This window comes from Mustela nigripes, chromosome 13 (assembly GCF_022355385.1).
Source record: "Mustela nigripes isolate SB6536 chromosome 13, MUSNIG.SB6536, whole genome shotgun sequence".
Taxonomy (NCBI): Eukaryota; Metazoa; Chordata; class Mammalia; order Carnivora; family Mustelidae; genus Mustela; species Mustela nigripes.
Window position 1 is genome coordinate 105,445,211 of NC_081569.1, and position 18,553 is coordinate 105,463,763.

The 18,553-nt window shown below is 39.8% G+C and overlaps 1 protein-coding gene across 1 annotated transcript in view; it reads right to left on the minus strand.

Annotated features, from left to right (window-relative positions):
• The window catches only part of CCDC175 (coiled-coil domain containing 175), a 68,670-nt gene that overhangs the window by 21,497 nt on the left and 28,620 nt on the right, over positions 1 to 18,553 (minus strand). The window contains exons 10-15 of the mRNA XM_059373316.1: positions 17,579 to 17,689; positions 15,175 to 15,246; positions 14,108 to 14,243; positions 13,379 to 13,510; positions 7,417 to 7,555; positions 2,071 to 2,150 (exon numbers count right to left, since the gene is read on the minus strand). Coding sequence (XP_059229299.1) covers positions 2,071 to 2,150; positions 7,417 to 7,555; positions 13,379 to 13,510; positions 14,108 to 14,243; positions 15,175 to 15,246; positions 17,579 to 17,689 — 670 coding nt within the window. The remainder of the gene's footprint in view (positions 1 to 2,070; positions 2,151 to 7,416; positions 7,556 to 13,378; positions 13,511 to 14,107; positions 14,244 to 15,174; positions 15,247 to 17,578; positions 17,690 to 18,553) is intronic.

The following is an 18,553-nucleotide window of genomic DNA, read 5'->3' on the forward strand; positions in this document are numbered from 1 at the left end:
ATCAACAAAACTAAAAGACAACGATAGGTGTCTTTTGGTGGGTAGAAGATCAAAGAAGATGATGGGTAGAAGATGAGTAGATCTTGGGTAGATGATGGGGAGAAGATATTTGCAAATTACATATCTGACATACACATATTAGTATCCAAAAATACAAAAAACGTACACAACTCAACACTAAAAAACCAACTAATCCAATTTAAGGATGGGCAAAATACATGAACAGACATTTATCTAAAGAAGACATTCAGATAGATGGCCCATAGACACATGAAAATATGCTCAGCATCACCCATCAGCAGGAAAATGCAAAGCAAAATCACAATGAGATAACACATCACACTGCCAGAATGGCTAAAATGAAAAACTAAAAAAACAACAGAATGTGGAGAAAAAGGAACCCTCGGGCTCTTTTGGTGAGAATGCAAATTGGTATAACCATTGCAGAAAACACTACAGAGCTTCCTCAAAAAATTAAAAATAGGAATATCCTACAATCCAGGAATCATACTACCTGGGTATTTACCCAAAGAATATGAAAAAGCTAATTTGAAAAGATATATCCTCCCTTTGGTTTATTGTAGCATTATTTACAATAGCCAAGATATGGAAGCAACCTAAGTGTCCATGGATAAATGAATAGAAAAAGCACATACGGTACATATATACAATGGAATATTCCTCTGCCATAAAAATAAAATGAGATTTTGCCATTTGGAATAACATGGGCGGACCTAGAATATATAATGCTGAGTAAAATAAGTCAGCCAAGGAAGGACAACAACCATACTGATTTCACTCTGACATGGCATTTAAGAAACAAAACAAACAGAAAAAAGGACACAAACAAACAGACAAAAAGACTCTTAAATACAGAGAACAAAGTTGTGGTTGCCAGAGGATAGGTGGGTGCCAGGATGGGTAATGAAGAGAATTAAAATACACACTTATCGTGATGAGCACTGAGTAATGTATAGTACTGTTGAATGATTCAACACCTGAAACTAATATAACACTACATATTAATTATACAATTAATATATATTGAATAAACAATAAATAAAACTCCAAAGCTGATTTGTGGAAATTTTTCATAAACTTTGAGAAGCAAGTTAAAACAAGTTGATGAAACAACTTCATTAAAATATGGATATACTTTGATATATAAACAATTATATGACAAAAATAGGGGAGAAGGAAGTAGAATTTATTGAGGCTTTTTTAGATTTTTTTTTTTTTTTGTCAGAGAGAGAGTGAGCGAGAGCGAGCACAGGCAGACAGAGTGGAAGGCAGAGTCAGAGGGAGAAGCAGGCTCCCCACGGAGCAAGGAGCCCGATGCGGGACTCGATCCCAGGACGCTGGGATCATGACCTGAGCCGAAGGCAGCTGCTCAACCAACTGAGCCACGCAGGCGTCCCTATTGAGGCTTTTTAAGGGAGGATTTAATATTTCTTGAGAAAAGAATAATACTTTATGGATTTTTCAGAATTTTCTACTGAATTTTGTATTTGGTTCGTAGTCATTATACTGTTATAAATCACATAGTCTTTAGTCATTGTATGATCACCACTTAGCAGAATTGTACTAAGAAAATACAATTGCTTATATAATATACTTACTATAGTACTCTTCCCTTTTATCTTTTTCTATACCCACGTGATAAAAGTTACTTTTGATATCAGTGCATCTCAAAAAATAGAATGTTTCTATTTTAAATTGGCCAACTCTATACACACATTTATCACTGACAACTGATTATATATTTTAAGAAGGTAGTAAATGTCTCTTCACCTGCTCTCATTTTATCCACTCCCTCCCACCTCTGCAACCTCTGTGCACTTATCCTAATCTTCACAGGACATTAATAGAATAATATATCTGAAAAGAACATTAGAACGCATCTTCCAATTTCTACTTTAAATAAGAAAACGGGGGCCGCCCAGTGAGTTTCCTGTGATTACATGTTAGTTGCATCAGAGTCTCTGTGTATACATATGTATACCCACACAAGTACAGTTTATATATATCAGTATTCTAATAAAAGAAAGAATGAATGCATTGACTCTTTACCGTGTTGTTAAAATATCTTGAAAAATCTTTTGACATTTGAGAAATGTAATCATTTAGTAAATTCTGCTCCTGCTTTTGTGCTATAAGAGAAAAAATAAATACCCACATTTGGTTTTTAAAAACGAAAATAAGGCATGTGCTTAATTTTAAAAGTCATATACTATTATAAGGCTCATAACAAAAAACAAGTCAGTTCCTTTCTAACACAGTACCCACCCTTATGTTTAACTCCACAGAATTAACTATTTTTAAACTCATTTAGACTTTTCCTTCTATTTTCTTAATAAATGCTTCTATGGCTATTTCTTGATTTGCTATTTTAAGACATTTTCTACTTTCTTCCCAACATAGAAATGCTTATTCCCAACCCCATGTCCCCCCCCCCACTTACAACCTCTTTGTTTCCCCCCTTCCAACATCGCCATAAAGCCATATATATATATATATATATATTTTAATTATTTGACAGAGAAAGATCACAAGTAGGCAGAGAGGCAGGCAGAGAGAGAGAGGAGGAAGCAGGCTTTCTGCAGAGCAGAGAGCCCGATGTGGGACTCGATCCCAGGACCCTGAAATCATGACCCGAGCTGAAGGTTGTGGCTTAACACACTGAGCCACCCAGGTGCCCCTAACGCCATATTTTTGTCATATAATTGTTTATATATCAAAGTATATTCATATTTTTATGAATCTCATTAGATTATGACGACGTAAATACTATTCACAGAGGAGACACAGAGGAGTGTGGTAAAATTATACCTCCTCACCTGTATAATTTTTTGTTTTTCTAGGAGATAAAAATAGCCTCACTTTTTTTTACTTGCTTAGTTTTCCATGTATACATTAACTCATCAAAATCTAAAATAGAATTAAAATCTTCCAAATATTACTTCCCACCATGGTCAAACACCTTAGGTGATCTATCAGCTCCCTTCGTCTTCCCTCCCCCACTGCCTTCTGTTTCCGTTTTTCTTTAGGTCTCCTGGAGAGCTGAACACCTGGGACTTTTGCAGCCCCCTTGGGTTGGACTCCTGTTTCCTGCAGTTCACATCCTCCTCTTTTTCTTGATTTGTTCCTTCTTTGTTGAAGCAAGTTTCGTACTAACTTCCTGAGAGAGTAAGTGAGATATTTTGACATCTTTCATATCTGAATGAATCTCTATTTTATATTTGTAGTTGACTAATAGTTTCAACGGGCAGCTAATGTTGGAAACTATTTTCTCTTAGATTTTTGAAGGCAATGTCTTCTAACGTTTAGTAGAATACTACAGTTAAGAAGTCTAAAACCATTCGGATTACTAATCTTTTGTGTAAGGTCTGCTTTTTCTCTCTAGAAGCCTTTGGGATATTTTTTTTCTCCTGCAATCCCAAAGTGATGTTACTTAGTATCTTTTCTTTCGGAAATTGCACTGGAGATTGATGGGCCTTTTCAAGTAGGAAACTCATATTCTCCAATTCTAAGAAATATTTTTGTATTATTTCTTGGATAACTTGATCTTTGCATTTTCCCCATTTTCTCTTCTCTGACCTTCTTGTTAATTAGATATCCAACCTCTCAGAATAGTCTTCTAATTTTCTTACTCAAATTTTATCCTGTTCCTCAGCTTTTTTTTTTTTTCCTTCTTCTTCTGTTTTTGGAGAGATTTCCTCAACTTTTCATAGAATCCTCCTACTGAATTTTAAAATTTTGGTTGTTATTTTTTTCATTTCTAAGAGCTCTTTCTTGTTTTCTATTCTTTCTTTAAGCATCTTTTTTCATAAATGCAGTATTTTTTGTACAAACATAAGTTAAAGATATATCTTCTGTAATATATAGAATGTATATTTTCTATAATATGTAGAGACTATGAATACACATTATGTATAATACAGAGAGACTATATATTCTCCAAGAATCTATCTTTAAAAGTATTCTTACATTCTTTGGGTCATCTATGTTTCCATCAACTTCTGTTATTCTGTCTGCTTTAGTTTCTACATTTCATTTTGGAATTTTTCCTGAGGTGTCTGGTGATCTTTGATTGTCCACTCCTATTTAAGCATGAGGCACTAAAATTTCAGTTTCCTGGGTGGGCTTCATTGTACAGTGATAAGGAAGGGACCAGCCATTTTGTTGGGGGATCCTGAAATGCTAGATTATGTCGGGCTTTTCTCTGAGATGGTTTGGTTTCCTTCAAGAAGAATCCAACAATCTCCTTCTTCAGAGTGGGGTGGGGGAGGGATTAGAGAATAGTTACACACAGCTGGCAGCCTTCATCAAGCCGACCCATGGCAGGGGGGAGTCTCTCTACAGCATCTGTCTTCTACTCTCAGTCATATTTGATATCCTGCAGTTTAGAATCTGTTGGGGCAACAACTTCTCTGCTAGCATTCGGAGGAATATCACTCAGCTGCACAGAAGACAGCATCTGACCTGCCAGTCTCACTGCTTTTTATAAAGATATTCAACCAATCTTCAGCTCCATGACTCATCTCAGCTTCACGGTATCAGGGTCCTCCAATGCCCAAGACTTGCCGGGTCTTGTGGATAAAACGTCTTGCTTTCATGGTGTGCTTTTTTGCAGGCACTTGCTTTTCATATTCCCCTTCCTGTTAATACCTCTATCCAATCACACCTTCCAAAAATGTGTTGATGTTTATTACCTGTGGATATCTTCTCCGCCAGTCTCTATGAGTTTATAACATTTTTCCCTAAAAAAAAATCTTTTACACATATTTGTTATGAAGTTTCATTAGGGAGCAAAGATAGATGCATGTTTTACCCATCAGATTTAGCCAAAAGTCATTACATTGTTTTCTATATGTACTGAGCCTATTCTATCCTCTGTAAGTCTTACCGCTTACAGGTAAAGCATATTTTTCTACTCTCTGGAACACATTGCTCTTATGTTCCCTTTTCTACCTGTCTCTTGACTTCCTATATTTCCTCTACTTTCTTTAGTAGTTCTCTCTTTTCTTTGCCTCAAGAGAATCAGAACTTGTATTACATGATAATACATTGCTTATTTTCATACTCATCTTGTTTCTTACATCCTCCATCTTAGCACAAGAAGGGATGGGAGGAAAGGTTGGGAGAACAGAAAATTGGGGATGGAGTAAATGTGTATCATGACTCTTGGTAGAAGTAGCAAAATCCCCCCAAAACCTACCTGAGTTAACTAAATGAAAATCTGGCAAGAAGTGGAAAATCACTGGAGGAATGGCAACCAGACCAATTATCCAAAGTACTTATTCTTATAATCTTACATTCTTTTTAATAAAATTTTATTTAAATTCAATTTAATTAACATATACCATATCATTCATTTCAGAGATAGAATTTAGTAATTCATCAGTTGCAGACCACAGCCAGTGCTCATTACTTCAAGTGCCCTCCTTAATGCCCATCACCCAGTTACCCCTTCCACCTCCTCTCCTGTAACTCTCAGTTTGTTTCCTATAATTAAGAATCTCTTACGGCTTCTCTCCCTCACTGCTTTGTCTTATTTTATTTTTCCTTCCCTTGTCCTATGTTCAACTGTTTTATTTCTTAAATTCCAAATATGAGTGAAAACATACGGTATATGTCTTTCTCTGACTTACTTTCACTTAGCACAATAGCCTCTAGTTCCATCCACATCACTGCAAATGGCAAGATTTCATCTCTTTTGATGACTGAATATTCCATTGGGTGTCTGACACACACACACACACATCACATCTTCTTTATTCATTCATCTGTTGATGGACATCTATGCTCTTTCCATAATTTGACTATTGTGAATATTGCTGCTATAAATATTGGGGTGCAGGTGCCCCTTCAGATCACTAAGTTTGTATTCTTTGGATAGATATCTAATAGCGCAATTGCTAGGTCATAGGGTAGTTCTATTTTTAACTTTTTGAGGAACCTCCATACTGTTTTCCATAGAGGCTTTCCCACCAGCAGTGTAAGAGTTCCTCTTCTTCTGCATCCTCACCACCATCCATTGTTTCCTTAGTTGTTAATTTTAGCCATTCTGACTGGTGTGAGGTGGTCTCTCATTGTGGTTTTAATTCCCTGATGCTGAGTGATAGTGAACATTTTTTCATGAGTCTCTTGGCGATCTGTATGTCTTCTTTGGAGAAATGTCTGTTCATGTCTTCTGCCCATTTCCTGACTGGATTTTTTGTTTTTTTGGACTGCTGAGTTTGATACATTATAGATTTTGGATACTAGCCCTTTATCTGATAAGACATTCGCAAATATCTTGTCCCATTCCATAAGTTGCCTTTTAGTTTTTTTGACTGTTTCCTTTGCTGTGCAGAAGCTTTTTATCTTGATAAAGTCCCAATAGTTCATTTTTGCTTTTGCTTCTTGCCTTTGAAGACATGTCTAGCAAGAAGGTGCTGTGGCTGAGGTCACAGAGCTTGCCACCTGTGTTGTTCTCTAGGATTTTGAAGGATTCCTGTCTCACATTTAGGTCTTTAATGCATTCTGAGTCTGTTTTTTTATATGGTGTAAGAAAGTGGTCCACTTTTATTCTCCTGCTTGTGGCTGTCCACTTTTCCTAATACCATTTGTTGAAGAGACTGTCTTTTTCCATTGGATATTCTTTCCCTTTGACCCTAGTTAATTGACCCTAGAGTTGTGGGTACATTTCTGGGTTTTCTATTCTGTTCCATTGATCTATGTGTCTGTTTTTGTGCCAATACCATTATGTTGTGGTAATTATAGATTTGTAATACAGCTTGATGTCCAGAATTGTGATGCCTCCAACCTTGGTTTTCTTTTTCAACATTACTTTGGCGATTTGGGGCTTATCATTTTACATTCTTAAAATTCACTTTGCTTGGCAATTACCACTATTCACTTCAAAATATTTGTTTTACATTTCAACATACTGTGTTTCCATATGATTGTATCTTTTTGACATAGACTGTTTTGATTTCTATCTCCACATTCAGCAGGTAGTATATTTAAGATTCTCTCTCTCTCCCTATGCCCTTCTCCCTCCTTGTGTTCTTTCTAAAATAAATAAATCTTAAAAAAAAAAAACCCACTCCATATGGTAAAGGTTAAAGGAGTTCTTTCTACCTTTACAAAGTACAGAGAGAAACCACATAATACAGTTGCTACTAATTCTTAATTTTAAAGTCTTTAAAAGAGAAAAGGAAAATTTTAACAAGAGCAACAATAAGACTGTGATGTAAAGGAGAAGAAATTAGTAGATGAGGCAAAAATTAGAGAAGAGGGAATTAAAGGTGATAGCAAAAGTTTAGACAATTTCACCACTGGCTTGTGACTGATGACCCTCCCTTGTGTTAGAAGAGAACAGTGAAATCCTTACCTGGGCTTAAGGTCAATTACTAAGAGCTTCATATCTACCTGTAATAATATTACTGAGCTCTTCAAATTTTCCACTTTTGCTTTTGTACTCTTCTTCTGCCACTTGAAGTTGTGGAAGACACTCGACTAGTTCCTCTGCCTTTTCTTTATTACTTTGTGTTGCCTTAACATATTTTTTCTTTAAAGAAAAATAAAGCTAATTGTGAGCAGAATTTACACAATTTACACTCCAAAGCAGAATGTAAGTTCTTCCAGAGGGAGAGTTTTCTCTTAGTGTCCTCTTATCCTGAGATACACAGAAAGGCATTTGGCACATACTAGGTATTTAAACAATATATTTTGGCTGATTGACTCACTCTCTGACAATCTACAAAGTAAGGAGATTAGGTTCAATGGGCTTTCTAAAGATCCATTGGTTTCTCTGGCTCTACTACTAAGATCCTATTAATGTTACCCTAAACATCTATTTAAGAAAATCTCCCTTAGTTGATCATATTTTGTGTGTGTGGGAGAATAGGGAATAAAACAGAATACACAAAAGTCCTAAGAAGTGTGGGTATAAGTAAGAAATGGGGAAAAGGCAGAAATAATTATATATATTTCTACACTACATGGGCAAAAAGTGTCCCAAACAAAATATGAAAATGCCTGCTTAATTATTCAGGTCTTATTTAGTTTCAAAGGAAATAATAGTTGGACCTTAGAAAGGTCCAGATGGGACCTTGGAAAGTCAGAGTGGGTTTGTCATGGGGACTAGAGTGGAGACAGCCAGCTGACATTTACTAACCAATCTGTCCTTCAATATCAGGACTTCTGCGTTCTAACTCAGTGCACGGCTGCCAACTACAATGATTTCTCAGCTTTCCTTGCAAGTAGGTGTGATTAATGAGTCTGTGAGCAGAAGTGATATGTGCCACTTCTGGGTCCCCACACCCCCCTCCACAGAGAGCAGCATATACCCCGTTGGTCCTTCCCTCCTTTGCCTGGCTGGAAAAGAATGAGAAGGGAAGCTGCCACTTGGATCTGCCTATGTCAGCCTCATGCTGAGGGTAGCAGAGCTTCCCTACCAAGCTTGGACCCCTTCCCTTTGGCCTGTTATGGGAAAGACATAAACATTCCTCTTCTGGAATGATCACATCAGGGGATCTTCTCAACTAGATACTCAGATTCTTAAGATTTGAATAGGCCATACTTGACCCAGTTTATTAAAAAAAAATTTTTTTTCTTTTACTTTTTATTTTTATCCAAGTTGCACACACACATAATCCAAGGGAACCCCTGGGTGCCACAGGGCAATGCTTGGCATGCTTCCCCAAGGAGGTACCCTCACAACACAGCTGACCAGAGGCTAGTAGTGTCCTTTGACCCCACCAAAGTGATAACTCAGATGGAAGAGGAAGACACCACATGAGCGGATGTGATAGCCCCTCTGGTTTTGAAGTCTCATGCTCCAATAGGAGTCAGCATAGTTTGGGTATAACTTCTAGGTCCTAGAAAGGGACACATCCACTCAGAAGAGGCACCAAAAGCCCAAGGAAATCCAATGTTCTAGTTTCTCACCAGTTACTCTTCCCATCTAGATGCAGCATACCAATCACGGGTCATTCCATACAAGCAATGTTGCCTGATAATACAACTTTGGTTGTCTAACTTTACCAGGCTCTACAGGAATGACCCAGAAAGTTAAGCCAAGATCAATTTCCCAATAAAGGAGAGAGGGTTGCTAACACTTAACTACACATGTCTTGTTTATGTTCACTGTATTTGGCAACTCTTTGATAAAGCAGCTTATCTGTGCCCTAATTAATACAGTGACATGCCAGCCTTACGTCCCCTCCTGAACTGCCATTAGATCCTTAGGAATAAGTATAGAAAGACAAAAACATAGATTAAAAACACTGTAATTTGGGCGCCTGGTGGCTCAGTGGGTTAAGGCCTCTGCTTTTGGCTCAGGTCATGGTCCCAGGGTCCTGGGATCAAGCCCTGCGTCGGGCTCTCTGCTCAGCAGGGATCCTGCTTCCTCCTCTCTCTCTGCCTACCCCTCTGCCTACTTACGATTTCTGTCAAATAAATTAAAAAAAAAAAAAAAAAGCACTGTAATTTAATGGGCTCCCTGGGTGGCTCAATCAGTTAGGGGGCTGACTTGGTTTCGGCTCAGGTCATGATCTCAGGGTTGTGGGACTGAGCCCCTTGCCAGGCTCCACACAGTGTGGTGTCTGCTTGTCCCTCTCTTTCTCCCTTCTGTCCTTCTTCCTGCTTGCATGCTCTCTCTCTCTCTAAAATAAATGAGTAAGATCTTTAAACAAAACACCACCTTAGGGGCGCCTGGGTGGTTCAGTTGGTTAAGTATCTGCCTTCAGCTCAGGTCATGATCCCAGGCTTCTGGGTTCGAGCCCTGCATCAGGCTCTCTGCTCGGCAGAAAGCCTGTTTCTCCCTCACTCTTTGCCTGCCTCTCTGCCTATGTGAGATTTCTCTGTGTCAAATAAATAAAATCTTTACAAAAAAGCACACCACCACAATGTAAATCTATTACAATGAAGAATCAGGAGTGCATTTTTCCCCACTGCAGTGTTATGAAACTCGATTGTGTCTTATCTAGACTATGTTCTCTAAGGAGAGCTTGGGGGTCTCAGGAGGTATGTGAATGCATGACTTCATCCCCATTATCTATACCGACTAAGCTGCCAGCACTTCCCTGACAAGAAACCACACTCTTGTTTCATGCTCTCGGGGAGGGTTTTGGTACCACATGCTGCTGCCTCTCAGGCAAGCTAGCATTTGTCTCCTGACTCAGTCAGACCTGCAGCTTCTTCAGTTCCTTCAAGGTTCCCTGATTCTTGAGCCACGTGCACGGTTACTTCAGTGATGGTGGGCTCTGGACTTTGCGGCAACCCCTTGGAATTGGAGCCTTGGAAAGAGAAAGACTGATGCGGGTCCCAGTCCCTGCTCATCGGGATGCGTTCCAGCTTGTCCTGTGACTTCCTGTCCACCTTCCCTTGCCACCTGCCTGCCCTGCAGCCTTCAGGCCCCCGCTCCAGACGGGACGCTGACAGCCTCACTGGACTGTGTAAGCAGCTCCCACCACCGCAGAAGGACACATCCTCTAACAGACCCTTGTCCTGGGGACTCTGCTTTTCTGACCGAACCTTGCCAGACACAAGGCTGTAGGATCCAGCGATCCCACTCATGATCAATGTGTCAGCACTAGATCAGAATAGTGTAGAAACCTGTCGCTCCTCACGTCCCGAACCAAAGGCAGAAATAAGACTCCAATTTCCAGTTTGCTCTGGGTTACTAACGAGGATTATCTATCAAGGTTGTTGCTTTTTTTTTTTTTTTTAAGATTTTATTTATTTATTTGACAGAGAGAGATCACAAGTAGGCAGAGAGGCAGGCAGAGAGAGAGGGGAGGAAGCAGGCTCCCTGCTGAGCAGAGAGCCCGATGCCAGGACTCGATCCCAGGACCCCGAGATCATGACCTGAGCCGAAGGCAGCGGCCCAACCCCCTGAGCCACCCAGGCGCCCCAAGGTTGTTGCTTTTTAATAGTGGCATGTGAGCTGCCTTTGTGTGAATTAGACACAGGTGGACACAGCCCGGCAAGTGAGATGGACGCTGGAAGACGGCCTACTGACCTCATCTAATCGCACTGTTTAAGCCTCAATGCCATGTTACCTAGTGTCCTTACCTCACTGCTGGCTTGATGGGGACTGCCTCCACTGGTTCACCATTAAGCATAATGGTAAACTCTGCCAGCTCTATCTCAGGAAATACCCGACATGCTGACTGCCTGCTTTTAATCACTTCCTTAGTTACCATTCTGGTTCGAGCTACTTGAACCACTTGGAATATTGTTCTGGCTTCCTCACTGGTCTTCCTGCCTCCACCACTACCTTCCTAAATTTTACCCAACATAGCAGCTAGAGAGCTCCTATTTAAATGAAAATCAGATTGTTTTAGCCCTTCCCTTGGAACCCTCTACTGGCTTTCCAGCCCACGCAGAGAAAAGACAAAGTCCTCACAATGGCCTATAAAGTGGCAGACCTGGGAATGACCCTCCCTCTTGGATTGCCCCTCAAGGAAGGACTCACTGCCTTGTGGCAAGGAGTGTGGTCAACTGCCAGCCTCCAGTGGTCGGCTCCTTCAGAGTCTCCGTGGTCATCTAGTGAAGATCATGCTCTTTGAGGGGTGGCCCCCAATCGACCAACTGAGCAAGGAGGTGGTGCATGGGTGGGGTCATTCCTGCCCCAGGCAGGGCTCTGCTAACGGACAAGGTGCTCCTTGCTCAGGAGCACCCCACAGAGAGTTTGCGGGTTCCATAATGTCCAATGGCTTCCCCTGCCCAGTCCTTTCACAGGTGTTCCTCCCTAATAAACCTCTGCACTGCTCATTCCAGCTCAACATCTCCTTCTGGAAGATGGCTCCCTCTCTCCTTCCTATCTGCTCCAGCCACACCACCTCCATGCTATTCCCCAGAGCGGACAGTCCTGCCTCAATCTTTTGTGTTGGGCATGCCCTCTGCCTGGAGCCCGCTTCTGCACGTAGCTACACAGCCCACATCCTCACGGCCTCCAGGACTTCCCCTTCCTTCTCTGATGGTCCTTCTTCCCTCCGCACATGGGCTGCATCACACACTCACCCTACCCCCGCTCCCTGCTTTATTTTCCTCTATAGCATTTCTCACCACTGAATATACTAAATGTTCCACTTGTTTATCTTGTTTATTTTCAATCTCCCTCCACTGGGATGTGAGCACCATAAGTGTAGAGTTTTGTGCATCGAGAATACTAGGCACCCAGACAGATGGCAACTGATGGAGAAATACTTCCCACCCTGATTCCCTTCCATTTTTTCTAATTTATCTGAATGCATGCGATGCTTTCTCTCCTTTCTTTGTTCCCTAAGTTGTGCCAGTTTCCATCTCACTCGTCCCCTTCAGATCCCTCTTCCCTGAGTTCCTAAGTTTCTACGTTGCTGACTTTCCTTGGCACTTCTATGAAATTACAGTGTTGTTGTTGTTTTTTTTTTAATTTATGTAGGAGCATTTGATCACAGATGTTATGCATTCCAACCCCATCTTTCTGAGTGTTCTTCTCCTGTTGGAAACTATTGTTCCCTCTTTCACTTGTTTTTCTCCTATTTTTGTGTGGAGGACATAGCTGCTCCTTCTCTGTCATTCCTGTTAGAAGGAGCTGGCTTTTCTTGCGCCGGTTATCTGCAGACAATTTCTGCAGGATTTGGTGGGGGTTGTGCAGGGAGGTGTAGGCTTGGCAAGAACTATACTTTGAAATGTCAGGACCCCCTGCTCCCCCGCTCTGGCAAGGGACAGTAGTCTTCAAAGAAAGCCCTTCTTTCATGCAGCCAGACCTCTGTTCCTCTTCAAAACGAATCAAGTTCAGAAGGGTTTCTCCCACCATCTCTTTTCTCCTCCTTCCAGTGTACCAAGGTAGGTCTCTCAGAAACACCTCCTCACTTTTCAAGGTAACCCTATCACCTTGAAAAGCTGTGTCTTCCATGGTCTTTCCAGAGATCTGCCATCTCTGGGCCCCCTGGGTACACTCCGTGCCTTTTTTCTCTACCTTGCTCAGCATCCATGCTCACCCCAGACTGGCTCCTCGCAGCCCCAACTCAGTGGGATGCCCTCTCTTTAATAAGGATTTCTGCCTTTGGCCTGACTGGCCTCCCCAGCCCTTTGCTGCTTTCCCTAGCCAACCCCGGGCCGGATCACCGTGGCTCCTTGGTGTCCTCCACCTGTCCCCATGGACTTTGCCAGCACTTCTACCCAACCTGAAGTGTCTAATTTTCTGTTCTAACTGAAAAAAAAAAGAAAAAAAAATGCTTTTTTGCTCTTTTTTTCTGGAAAAAAAAAAAAAAGGATCATACTGAAATTGTAGCCTTGCTCACACTGGAAGATTTTATATCGACCTCATTAGAATAGCATGAAATATACACCTCCCCCCAGAGCCATCTAAAATCATTCTTAGATGTAAAACAAAACTTACCTCATACTTGCTCAACTCTTGAATTAACTTTTTTTCTTTGACAATAAATTTCTTCTCTGCTTGTTTTAATTCTAATGTAACTTTTTCGATCTCTGCCAAAAATTCAGTGATCTCTTTTTCGCGTACAGTGGTCTAACAAGGGGGAAAAAAAAATAACCTAAACCTTAAGATTTGCCATTTGCCTGTGTAGCCCTCAGCCTCACATTTTCAAACAGCCAAGAGTGAATATCTCTTTGCATGAGACGTGGCTCCAGTGTTAGCTTATATTATTTCACAGTTACCACTGAGAGGAACACTTCATTTTCCCTACAGAGGTTAATTTATTCACCAGACAATATCTATAAGCTACAGGAGGAAATACGGAGTGGGGACGGCGGTCAGAGGGCCAATACTAGAGCTAAAGTTATGTTTAGTATCTTTTTTTTTTTTTTTTTAGAGAGAGCTTCCTTAAAAGTTAACATCAAATAAGTTTCTGGTGGCCTGTTTCAAAAGCATCTTCTAGAGAGAAGTGCTGCTTTGTTTGCTAAATTTCTACACTTAATACACCACAAATAGATGCACTCCTTAAGAAAGTTAAACAATGCACTCTAAACATTGCCAGAAAGGAAAACATCTTTTAACAAGTTAAGGTTGAATCAGGTGTTGAAGGAGAATCACTGATAACGAGGTAGTAATTCTAAGGCTGTACTAACTCGGAGTAATCCTATTAAGTTCTTAGACTTCCTTTACCTCTTGCAATAATTCAGCGCGTCTGAGCTCCAAACTCTGAGTTTTATCTAAAATTTCTCCTATTTCAATTTTTATCTGCTTTCTCCAACGGGCGTGTTTTTTCCTCAAACAAGCTACTCTCCACTGAGTTATAACACTAGAAATTCGAACACAAAGAATCAATGTTAAATTGGCATAATGGTGTACTGAAAAGATGAAAGAATTCAATGCTTAGAATGAAAGAATTGGATAAAAGAATTCAATCTTAATATGATTATACATCCAATAGGACAGTGGACAGACCACATGTGGCAGCTCCCTTCCTTTAGGTAAAGGATAGAAATGGGAAAGGTTCAGGAGCAGATGGCTAAGAGAAGAGACCCAGGCAGGAATAGTAGTGAAATTCCCTAAATTACCCAGAGTGCTAATAAGGGATTTCATCTTCTGGGTTCTCCAAACTTTTCCCTCCATGGCCGCATAAAAAAGCTACACTGGAGGAGCGTAAAACTCTGCAATTGAAGTCTTGTACATGATATGAATAGCAATGACAACAACAATAAAATACAGTTAATTTTTTGCAAATACTTCCTAGGTGCCAGGGAGTCATCTCAATATTTGATACAGATCATCTACCATTCATGGTGACCTCACAGGGTGAGTGCTACCATCATTGGCCACTTTGTAGGAACGGGAGACGAGAGATTGCTAAATAATGTGGCCTTGGGCACAGAGCTGGTAGGAGACAGAGCAGCAAAGCAGCCCATCTTCAGAGCCCGTACATTTATCAGCGGTCCTCTACTGGTCCACACCAAAGCCTGGTAAGCAAGAGGTACTGCACCAGTGTTGGCAATTTCACTCTTTGGTGAGTTCACTTGATTGAAATGGGAAACTCTGGTTCTGTTCAATGTCCCAACATCAAAATAACAAACACATCTAGACCTGAGAGAACCCAAAATTTAATTTAGGAAACTAATTTCCTTGGACTCCAGGCAGCAACAAGTACTCTGACTTCCTCCCTAAGCTGGGGCACTATTCATTAAGATAAACATATACTACTCATAACACAAATGAATTTTTTTTTTTTTTACCATCTCTGACTTTCTCTTTCCAGGTTATCACTCAGGATTTCTATTTGTTTCCGATAAACTGACTTTGTTGCTCTAAAAACAAGAAAACATACGTTGGGTTTTGCATTTGTGGAAGCCAGCAGAATTTATAAAAGACTCGACATATCATTCTTGTGCACAAGAAGATTACCATCTAATTGGGAGACAAACCAAACATAGTGAAACAACTAAAGGTAGTGGTAGACTCAGAGAAAATTATGATTTCATACAAGTGCAAGTATTGTGGTGGACACCCAAGGGAGGGAAGAAAGAGTCTAGGGAGACAATCGAGGAAAGCTTATTGGAGTTTAATATTTAACAGAGGGAGGAAGACAGATTCGCAGAATGGAGGTGAAATCTCATGATGGAAAGGACATCATCTTTTGCAAAGACACGGAAAAGGAGAAGCAAGTCAGGACTCTTCTGACCAACATGGACTTGCTGCAGACAGAGGACATTGAGGGAAGTAATAATGGTGACATGGGACAGGTGAAGGTCAACAAACTGGTGAGGAACTTTGGATTCTAGACTGAGTCCTAATTTGATGCAACATATAATTGAGAAAGCCTATATTGCTTTTTGTACTAGGGGTAAGTAACAATTGAGGATGGAAGATTTTCTTGTGAATCTGAGATGATAGAAGATGAATGAAGAGTCTAACACAAGTTTTAGAAGACTCGATTATTTTTATTCCCTTTTTTCCTATTGAGTGCTTCAGACATAGAAAAATAAAATATGACTTTGTCTTTTGAAAAATAGAAATATTCATAACTGAAACAGAATAGGTAATGCTGTGAAACTAGAAACAACTGTGTTCCGTCCTTTTTCTCCATTTGAATCATAGTCTGGGCTCTTGATTTCCTACCTCAATAAATTTATTATCCTCCCTGGAACTGCAAGTTTCTTCACAATGTGCCCCAACCTCAGTGATTTTATTTACTTATATATTTGGTTTAATTCACTGAGAAGTTGAACTAGTTTAAAATAACACAATAGTAATACACAAAGTCCTAAGTGGAAGAAGTTATTGGGTCACAAATTTGGCTCTGAGCTTCCTGGTGCCCAGAGCAATGATGGCACAACAACCAGTTATGGAATCTCTATTAATCATGTGGAAAATAGGAGCCCTACTCTATCTAATTCTGTTTTCCTGCTCTTTCACAGTGAAGAGTTCATAGTTTCCCATCTGAAACCAACACATGAAACAGATGTTTAAGTATGTTGTTTAACAGCATAAGGACAAGCAATCCACACATCCTGCATGTTCTAGATTTCTGTTGGTACAGGTCAAATTCAATCACCGCTATCTTAGTACTATAAGCTAGTTGCTCCACTGCCCTGTATTCAAATAACAAAATGTATTCAAATTATAAAAATGAAAAAATATATAACCCCTTTGATCCAGTAATTCAACTTTAAAGGACTTTATTATAAAGAAATAGTTGTACAGGTGGGAAGAGATATACATGTTAAAGTATATCTTTATGTGATATGAACTTTGAATAGTGCTTGTAATATAGAAAACACACACACACACATATACACAAAGAAAACACAAAAACAAAGTCCATCAGGAGGGGACTGGTTAAATAACACAACATAATCTGTAAAAGAATGATTATATAGTTGAAGAAAGAATGAGGAATGAGGTCACACATAGAGAATTTTGTATTCTTCTGAAATAGTTTTAAAATCAGAAAAGTGTAAAAACTAATACAAACATTCCCCTATACCCTTTACCAAGTTCTCCAAATGTTATCATTTACCATATTTATCGTTTCTCCCAGATAAATTTTTTCCAGATTTTTATTGGGCTACAACTGAAGCATAACATTGTGTAAGTTACCCAAATGTAAGTGGAAAAATTCTAGTTTCAGAAAAGGACAATCCCATTTCTAGATGTACAAACATAGTCCTATATGGAAAGCATATATAGCAAACTGTTAACAGTGAGATCTTGGGGGAAGGGTAGGGAGATTAGGGTAACTTTTACTCCTCTAAGCTAAACATTTCTATATATGAATTTTAAAATCAGGTGCAAGCATTATTTTTTCAACCAGAAAAATTAAAGGGATTTAGAGTGGCAGAAATGAATACCATAGGGGGGCCAGTGTTGTGACAATGTTCAGGCACATTCTTGTTACTGGAGTGTTAATGGGTCCATTTCTCATGTCCTTGTATGGACATGTAGCTTTTATGGAACTTAGGACCTGCCTAACCTTTCAATGATAGGTTCGATGATAATGACACTTCTAGAGTGTAAAACAGAGACAGTGAATTATAAGTCTCCTTTTCTATAAGATATCAGAGGTTGTCAGCTCTGTTGTTATCGTATGTTAAAAAGTAAATGCAGAGAAGACGAAGACGAAAAGTTTCAAAGGCCTACCGATGAAGATCATGGAGCGTGACAAGTCCTTCTTCCATATTTTTGATGTCTACTTTTCTTTGTGATAGGAAGTTTTCTTTCTGAGAAATGAATACCAGTTGTTTCTGATTCCTACCATGAAAAAAAAAAACAGAGTTATGCTATGTGGAAGGGTGAAATCATCATCTTCACTCCTCAGCAAGGGAGGATACAGAGTCACAAATAAGAATGTAAGAAAGTAAGCTGGGAAGTTCAGCTCATAAACTATTAACTGAACAAATGAGTAAAAATAGAAACAGAATCTTTTTGCTAGTCGTGGCTAAATCTAAACTTCTAAAAATCCCCAAGCCATGGGAAGAGCATTAATTAATTATTAATTAATAAACCACAAGAAGGATACTATAGACTCCATCCCTCTGAGTGGGGATGTCCCTTGTAATGCATTTATCAATTCTACCATGTTCTTTTGTGAAGAGTGAAGGAACCAGTCATAACAACTTTAAATTTTGGGTTTACCTTTTTCTAGCAGTGTGACCTCAGGAAGAAACTCTGCCTGTGGACGAGCCTCAGTTTCCCCCTTCATAAAATAGGGCCTACAAATGCTCACCATGTGTCAGGATTAAATGCGATGAAAAGGGTGCAAGCCAGTGTGTAGCATGGCACCCACGAGGCATTCTATACAGAGTGGTAATATTTTGTCTCCCATTTGCAAAGAGAATAATGGGAAGCATACAGTTTTGTTCAATGTCAGTTTTTTCCAGACATTGATAGGGGCATTCCTGTAACAGAAATTGTTCTGTTTCTGTGTCTCATCTTCAAAACTGCTATGGATGCAACTATGTCCCCCACAGATTCATATGGTGAAGCCCTAACACCCAGGGTGATGGTATTTGAAGATGGGGCTTTTGCGAAGAGATCAAGTCACCTGATTAGATGAGGTCATGATGGGGTGGAGGCCCTCATAGGAAGAGACGCCAGAGAGCTTGTCCTCATCCT